The 8,086-nt window shown below is 62.1% G+C and overlaps 1 protein-coding gene across 1 annotated transcript in view; it reads right to left on the reverse strand.

Moving 5' to 3' along the window:
• Positions 1 to 1,245: 1,245 nt before the first annotated feature.
• The window catches only part of NCKIPSD (NCK interacting protein with SH3 domain), a 9,447-nt gene continuing 2,606 nt past the window's right edge, over positions 1,246 to 8,086 (reverse strand). The window contains exons 3-13 of the mRNA XM_004703978.4: positions 7,819 to 8,029; positions 7,607 to 7,697; positions 6,977 to 7,467; positions 5,483 to 5,653; positions 5,269 to 5,355; positions 5,032 to 5,170; positions 4,862 to 4,942; positions 4,621 to 4,749; positions 4,446 to 4,538; positions 4,144 to 4,316; positions 1,246 to 2,139 (exon numbers count right to left, since the gene is read on the reverse strand). Of these exons, the coding sequence (XP_004704035.1) occupies positions 1,936 to 2,139; positions 4,144 to 4,316; positions 4,446 to 4,538; positions 4,621 to 4,749; positions 4,862 to 4,942; positions 5,032 to 5,170; positions 5,269 to 5,355; positions 5,483 to 5,653; positions 6,977 to 7,467; positions 7,607 to 7,697; positions 7,819 to 8,029 (1,870 nt within the window). The 3' untranslated portion in view covers positions 1,246 to 1,935. The remainder of the gene's footprint in view (positions 2,140 to 4,143; positions 4,317 to 4,445; positions 4,539 to 4,620; positions 4,750 to 4,861; positions 4,943 to 5,031; positions 5,171 to 5,268; positions 5,356 to 5,482; positions 5,654 to 6,976; positions 7,468 to 7,606; positions 7,698 to 7,818; positions 8,030 to 8,086) is intronic.

Genomic DNA, 8,086 nt, shown 5'->3' on the forward strand with positions numbered 1-8,086 from the left:
GGTGGGTGGGGGGCGCTTCTGGTCCTCCTGGCACAGAGCCTCTAAGTGCTAACACTGGGACAGTTGGTGTAGCCTTGCTCGGAGGTGTGTGCGCCTCCTGGTGGGCAACAGGAAGGACAGGGCACTCACTGGAGGTCAGGTGTATCTGCCTCGGATCCCTGAGGGCCTATGCTTTTCCCTGAGTTACCCTGCCTTGTGTGAAGAACTGGGTCAGCGTGAAAGCCCTCCAGAGTGAACAGTGACAGGTTATGCGCCCTCCCGCCCCGTTTTGTTGTGTGCACCCTTGAGTTGACTCCCAGTCACGGCGACAGCGAAGTGCTGCCCCACAGGGTTTCCCACACTGCAGTCTTCACAGCGGCGGCTCACGAGATTGTCAAGAGCGGCTGGTGGGATCAAACTGCTCACCTCCTGGCTAGCAGGTGAGCCCGTAAGCACCAGAGCTCCTGATCCACAGCTTTCCTGGGAGCTAAATGCTTTTTGTTGACTCCTGGGGTCCAGGTGAGCCTGAGAGCTTCGTCATCTGAAGCAGTCACGGACTCTCGAGAAGTCCTCTGTGCTCAGTCCCAGTGAACAGTTCCTTGTTCAATGCCCCTGGCGGGCTTCCTGAGGACCTGTTCTGGGGGGGCCTGAGCCCCAGCCCTGGCTACCCAGTTCCTTACAGATTTCTTCCAGACTTCCTGGCTGGGAATTAGTATCATTAATTTTGGGCGTGTGATGATAGTAACTCAGCTCGCTGCCCATGGAGTTGAAGCCGGCCTCTCGGGGTCCTATAGGACGGGTTGGAACCTCCACCCGAGTTGTCTCCTCATGGGAAGAGGAATTCCGCCTCCTGATGACAGCGAGGTCTCGGCTCAAAGACGAAGACCACTGGTGAAAAGCTGCTTGATTGGTGTCTGCCTGAGTCCCCGACTCTCTGCCCCCACCTCGTGAGAGCACATGGGAGGCTAGGGCCAGGGGGAGGCCTGCTTCACTGAGGAGCTAGAAAGGACAGTAAGGTTTCAACAGGGGAGCTCGCAAGGCATTTAAGGCAGAAAGACGTAGGCAAAACCTGGAGGTGGGCAGACAGAGAAGTGTCTGCACAGGGCTGGCTCAGGGAATAGAGTGTAAGGGGCCTTCGAGGCGGGACCTGTTGGGGTATCACCTCCACCTCTGGCTGGATCGCTCAGAGAAGGTCCAGTGACAGGGTTCTGAGGCCCCACCGCCCCTGCCCATCCTCACAGCCGGCCAGGATCGCATGAGGAGGGCTGTTTTCAGGTGACTGGTTTATTTCCAAAGGTAAGATGCAGCACATAGGAAAATACACATGGCTTTTCAGTCTACATTTTCACAGAGAAAATAGATTCTGTCATTGGCTCTTTTCGGGGATGTCATCCCATCCTGGGAGGCTTCAGGATGGACGGCCTGCCCCCAAGATCCCACTGTCAAAGTGGCAGCTTGGCCAAGGCCCCTGGGGGGCGGCAGGAAGGGGAGTGAGGGGCAGCAACTCCCACGGGGGAAGGGGAGCACACGAGCAGGACTCACTGCAAAGCTAAGGCAAAGAACAGAGCTGGTGGGAGGTGCCTCCCACCCCCACCCCGAGGACACGGCTTGCTGTGGCCCAGGCCTCAGGCCAGGCGGAGGGTGGGTGGGGCTGGCCAGCTTGGAGCAGCAGCAGCAGGATCTTGTGTGCGTGTGTTTGGGGCGCATGCTGAAGGGGCAGCCTACCAGGGGACGGAGGGGCTTTAGCTCGCACACTGCCCCCGCCCAGCACAGCTCCCAAATCATGGTCCCCAATCCCATGTTTGGCCCCTCCAAGCATCAGCCCCACTTTGAGTGCTCAGGGCCCTTCCACCTTCTTCTCCCTGCATACAGTCAGTGCAAAACCTCCTTGGGACCAAGTCCCCAAATCCCCCGCACCCTGCCCCAAGGCTGCAGGGAAGGGAGGCGGAGAGGGCGCTAGCTAGGGGCCTCGCCCAGCACTGGGAATTCCTTGCACATCTCTTGGACAATCATGCGGTCCATCTGGCACTGGGGCGAGGCTTCCTCCTCGGCCAGGATGCGGCGCAGCGTGGCCTGCAGGTCCGGCAGCCGGTGGCGGTGCTGCAGGTAGGGTGTAGAGCGGACCATGGCGTGCATCAGGGAGAGGTATTCCATGCGCAGCTGTGGGGAGAGCAGGCTGACTCAGGTGGGCCCTGCCATTGCCGCCAGGCAGGGATGGGCCACACCATTGTCCCAGGGCCGTGGATCAGCTGACACCACGGAACACCTGGGCTGGCTGCAACCCTGGCTCTCAGAATGTCCCCGGCATGGAATTGGACCTCAAGAGCTGCTGGATGAATGGGGCGGGGCCAGCCCAGCGAGGTCCTGGCTCAGAGAGGTGGCAAGGAACTGACCATCATTTAATGTCGGGGTCCCTGAGGTGCTGCTGCGTGTGTCGGTCCATGGCCCTTCACTCGATGGAAAGATGCACCATCGCCAGGGCTTCAAGTATTGCCCAAGTCCCACCTCTGACCAGGGGCACCCTGGGAGGGCATCCTGCAGAACTTCAACTGAGGCTAGCTGGAGCCGTCCTCATGCTGGGTCCAGGGCTCGCTGCTGCTGTTGCTGCTGTTCATAACCAAAGGCCCGGCCAGAAGCCCGGATGTCCTCGCAGCCCCTCTCCCTTCACCTAGATCCAATCCCCCCTTGACAGCCTGGCCACCTAGTTGAAGGCATCCTACCACCCTCTCCAAAGTCCCCACTCCCACCTATGGCTCCTACAACTCCACACCCAAGCTCCTCTTCGTCCCCACTGGCACCTCCAGTGCACTGTCCCCCCACTTTCACCATCTCTCATTGTGCTTTCCCCTGGACAAGATGAACCCGTGCCAAGGCCTGCTTTAGACAGCATCACCCTGCTAACTCCCATCCTGGTCAGACTAAGGCCCTTGTACATTCAGGGCTGGTGTTGGAGGAGCCCACAGCAACAGCGCGTGCCACAGGCCCAACCTGGCCTCGCCTGCAAACCACAGATGGATGGCCAACGCCCCCGGGCACCCGCAGCGCCTCACTGCAGCTGCTCTCCTACCTCGTTCCCCTTTCCCAAAATGGAACTTCCTGACTGGGTGGATGGGCTCTTGCTCCTGGAGAAACCGAGGGAATCTTTTAGAAAGCCACCTTTGAGCCAGCTGCCCTGGCTCCCAGCAGGGTCTTCTCATCCACAAGGCCCGGCCCCTGTCAGTTGTCACTTCTCCACGCCCATTGGCCAGGGGGACCAACATCTCCCCCGCTGCAAGCACCCTCCTGGTCCTCCTCCATGACTCCCCATTTTTCTGCTCCCCTTTGAGCAAAACTCACAATAGGAGTCTCCACTGATGCCACCCCCATTCCAAATCCCATTATGGCGTGGGGCTACTAATTGCAACTCCTGCACAGGGAGCTGCAGTCCAGGAAGCTCACAGGGGTAGCTCTACCCTGTGCTATGGGGTGGGAATCGACTCCGTGCCAGTGGGTTTTCCCCTCTCCTCTCCTGACTTCAGTCCCGCAGCCCCCTGCACCCCATCTCCACCTCCCTTTGTTCTTGGCCTGGAGACAGGAGCTCTAGTGGTCGGAATTCCTCCTGAGTTCCGGGCCTACTCATGGTCACATGCTTCCTGCTGATGGCACACTTCTGCCAGGGCAGCTCTCAAAGGCCCCTACTTCCGCGGGCCCAGACAGGCTGCCTCCAGATCTGACGGGCATCGTCTTAATCTGGATATGTTCAAATCCCCCCCCTCTTACTCCACTTCCCCTTCACATCAGCACCTTCACCACTCCGTTGCTCAGTACAATTTTTTCCGTGGCCTCTTGGACGCTCCCTTCTCCCTTGGCCCGCACCCTGTCTGATGCCTGCTTCCAATCCGCCCCAGGGCAGCTCCTTCCACCAGGTGCGGGGGCCCACGCCAACCCAGCGCTGAGTCTCAACATCCTATCTCCGAATGCTCAGCCTCCAAGGCTGACCGCCCCCGACATCACCCCTCCCCGCTGGCTGGCTCCTTTGGGTCTTGGCACAACTGTCACCTGGCTTCTGAACCCACCTGATCTGGCAGGCCCTCCCACACCCCACACCCACGTACCCGCCTGCCACCTCTGTTTGTTCCGTTCCCACATGGGAAATGGCCTGCCTGCCCACAGCCCCTTGGGCACCTTGTCTCCGGGGGACAGGTCGGCGAGGAGCCGCACGGTGATGTCGATGAGCGCCATCATGTCTGTGTGGTAGAAGATGGCGGCCGTGGCGGGGCTGGCAAACACGTCCTGCAGGAACTTGAGGATGGAGTGTGGTGGCTGCGGCTCATGCTTGAAGATGCGCACGGGGTCATCTAGAGGGCAGAGGTCACCGGGGTCAGGGTAGTTCCCCAAGAGGCCTTCCCCCAGTCACCCCAAGGGGTCTTGGGGACCATGCAGTCACAGGCATTGAGGTGGCACCGAGGGCCGTCTGAGCCCCTCACCCCCTCTGTTGAGCAGCAGCAGCAGCTTCTCTGAGAAGACCTTGACGTTGGCGTGTCTGCTCAGGGCGGCCATGATGACGTTCTGGTCAGGGGCTACAGATGCATGGGGCATGAGACTGCAGTGCCCCATGAGCTCGCCACCCTCCGCCCCTCCCCTCCCCTCCTCTCCCCCGACCTGGAAGGTGCAGGTTGAGAGCCAGTAGCAGGTTCACACAGAGGTCCGGCAGCTGCTCCGCTGTGTCCAAGGGCAGCCCGTCCTCCACCACGCTGAGCAGGAACTGGGCGAAGGGTGTGCCCAGGTGGTCTGGGAGAGGGGCACACAGGGGTCTGCTCTCTCCGCCCCATGCCACCCGGCCTCCTGGGCACATGGGTCAGTTGTTCCCATCGGGCTGGCCATGGGTAGGCACCCTTCTTACCGTAGTGTGCGTACGGCACTGACTCGCCCATGGAGAAGACCATGGTCAAGATCAGGGCGGAGTAGCAGAGCTTCTGGTGATCTGGGCAGCAAGGCAAGACAGGCAGGCGGTCAGCGCCCCCAGCCCTGGAGGGACCCCCCCACCCGGGCAGGAAGGCCGCCCCGTCCCACCTTGCGTGTCTGTCTGCATGTCCCGAGCCAGCTCCACCGGCAGCACAGACGACACGAGCGTGGAGATGATGGCTGCGTCCAGGCTGCACATGGCCCCGAAGCACTTGAGCAGTAGCAGCCGCAGGGACACCCGGTGCTCCTGGTGGAGGGACCCTGTATGTTCAGCATGGGCCCCCCGACTCCACCGCCCCCTTGCCCGGGTGCCTCTGAGCCCTCCCCTCAGTCTCACACACACACCATTTGGTAATAGGCCACCAAGGCCAGGACGGACTCGAACCCATTCCTCTTGCACATTTTCTTGCAAACTTCAGGGTCCGCGTCAGTCTGTGGGGAGGAGAACGTGTGACTGGGGGTGGGAGGGAGTGCTGAGCAGAGATCCCGAGCACCAGAGACCGGGGCTGCGGGGTGTGCTGGGGACCTGTGGGGGCCACCCCGCACCCCCCTCCCACACCAGAATGTGCAGCAGTTCCTCCAGATAGCAGCGGATGACGCCCTCGTCTTCATACAGGGCCCAGCTGCGCTGCTGGGCATCATCCTTCCTCCGGGCCAGGTCAGCGAAGATCACCTCCAGCCGCTGTTGGTCGTGGCAGACCTGCCCCGAGGGCAGGGCCGCGCTCAGGTCCTGCAGGGAGAGACAGGGCTCAGCACACGCCCTGCCTGCCGGGCCAGGTCCACTTCTGACCTGGACCCGTGGGCCTGGACCCTGTGAGCACAAGTCCTTCAAGGCTCACAACTGGAGAGGGCGCTCGGCCAGACTCCGAGATCACTGGCAGCGGCTCCCGGCTGGCCTCAGGCGAGGGTTGCCCTGGTTAGTGTTCTAGGAATCATGAGGGGGCAGGACCTTGGCTTCCCGCTGCCTCTCCCCCCACCCAGCCCTGCCCCCTGCTATTGCTCCTTACACTACTCCCATCAAGCTCCCCACACAAACTGTCTCTTGGGGGCTGGCCCAGTTCCGAAGCACCTCCTCTCGTGCTAGCCCCAAGGCTAGCCCCAAGGCCTGACCTCAACGACCACCCGTCAGGGCCCTGCAGGAGCTGCACCAGCGACCACCACGTTCCCCATTGACTTACCTCCCGCCCCAACCCAACCCAACCACACTCACTGCCATCGAGTCACAGTGGCCCTATAGGACAGGGTAGAACTGCCCCTGTGATTTCCCCAGACTGGAACTGCTTAATGGAGGAGAGCCCAGTCTTTCTCCCTCTGAGCCACTGCTAGTTTCAAACTGCTGACCTTGCATGCAGATCACAGCTCAACATGTAACCACAACATCCCTGGGGTGCCTCTCTCACCCCAGACGTGGACAAACACCCTGAGGGCAGCCACACACCCTGTCACTGCCTGGGGTGACAGTGATTTCATTCTAAACATAGTGGCCACCAGGCCCGCTGCCCACCCATCTCCTTGAAGACTGCTCACATGCCCAGTAAAGGCCACCCACTGAGCAGCCGCCCTTCATGCCTGCAACCAGAGCAGGAGCCAGCAGGCACGGAAAGGGGGCCCTGTGCCTTGTGTAGGGTCCAGTGCCTCCCAGACCTGCCCCCTGACCAGTGTCCCGGCCTTGGCTGACCCTCATGGCAGAGTCAGCAGCCAGGTCTCCATGAGAGCCCCTGAAACACCTGTTTCTCTCCGAGGCCGAGGCCACAGGCATTGTCCTCACTCAGACAGGGCCCTGGCCACCCTCACCTTCCTGGGTCTCCTCTCTCTTCCCTGGCTCCAGCACCCCCCATGATCTAGCCAGGATGGCTGCCTGCTGCCCGTAAACCCAGCTCAGCCCGGGCTTATAGCCCCTGTTCCAGCTGAGCCTCTGCCTGGCACACCTTGCCACTTCAGCCCTGCAGGGCTTGGCTCAAAGGCCCCAAGTGCCCGGCAAGAGCCAGACCCAGAGCTGGAGTAAACAGGAGCTTGCCTAGTCAGGAGGGTGGGGGTGGGGTGTGCCCCTCACCTTGCCCTCCACGAGCGAGAGGAGGACCTGCTCCATGACCGGGGAGGTGACTGGCACAGCAGCCTGGATGTGACCCACCACAACGCCGATGGCCACGCGGCACAGCTCGTGGCTCAGGCCGGTGTTTCTCCGCACCAGCTCCATCAGCTCTGCCCCAATGCTCTTCGGCACGGCCGACTCAGCCACTGTCTTCTCCTCGGTGGGCCCCAGGTTCAGTGATCCCAGGGCCACTGGCTCATCAGTGGTCACGGCTGTGCCCACTGCTACCTCCTCTGCCGGGGGCTCAGGGGTTGGTGCCTTGGGTGGAGAGGACTGGGCCTGGGAAGCAGTGGTGTGGGTGCCTCGGCGGGGCACTGGCGGGGGTGTGGGTGAGCAGCTGGTGCCCGTCTCAGAGGGGCTGGAGCCGGTGTAGAGCGTGTCCAGGGAGGTGCTGCTGACCGAGGAGCCACTGGACACGGAGCTGGCCCCTGCGGGTGTGAGGATCTGGCTACCTGTGGGCAGAGAGAGGAAGCCCTGGTGGGGCAGCCCTAAGGGCTCCTGCCCCGGCCCTATCTCCCACCCAGCCCAGTATTCCCAGGCACGCCAACACAGTCGGGTCCCCCGCGTCCCCTACCCCTCCAGCCTTCTCACCACTCCCCAAGGCCACCAGAGCCTCTCGGTCCCGGCGCTTCACAGGTGGGGGTGGCGTGGTGGGTGCCGCTCGGCGAGGCTGGGGCGGGATCTGGGAGGGCGGAGAGGGTCTGGGTGTTGGACTGGCTGGGCCCTGACCCGAGTAAGCACCCTTCAAGCCTCTGGACAAAGCCTTCAGCACCACACCCTCCCCCGATGCCCTCACCACGTACCTGGTAGAAGCCTCCATCGGCCCCCACATACTCTGAGCTGGGCAGGCTGTGCTGCCGCTCGAAGCCGGTGCGACACACCCCATTGGGCTGCCGGGCGGCGGCAGCAGCAGCGTCCAGATGGTGGTCGCTGGTGGACGGGGTCATGCCTGCGGGGCTAGAGGCCGAGGGGCCTCTGCGGGACAGGGTCTCTTTCCGGTGGTAGATCAGCTTCCTATTGGAGGGGGCACACCTCACAACTCATATGCTCCCCGTGGGATGCTGGGCTCCC

Source organism: Echinops telfairi, unplaced genomic scaffold (genome assembly GCF_000313985.2).
Source record: "Echinops telfairi isolate 266 unplaced genomic scaffold, ASM31398v2 ScPeMD7_7420;HRSCAF=8458, whole genome shotgun sequence".
In the NCBI taxonomy this organism is placed as follows: domain Eukaryota; kingdom Metazoa; phylum Chordata; class Mammalia; order Afrosoricida; family Tenrecidae; genus Echinops; species Echinops telfairi.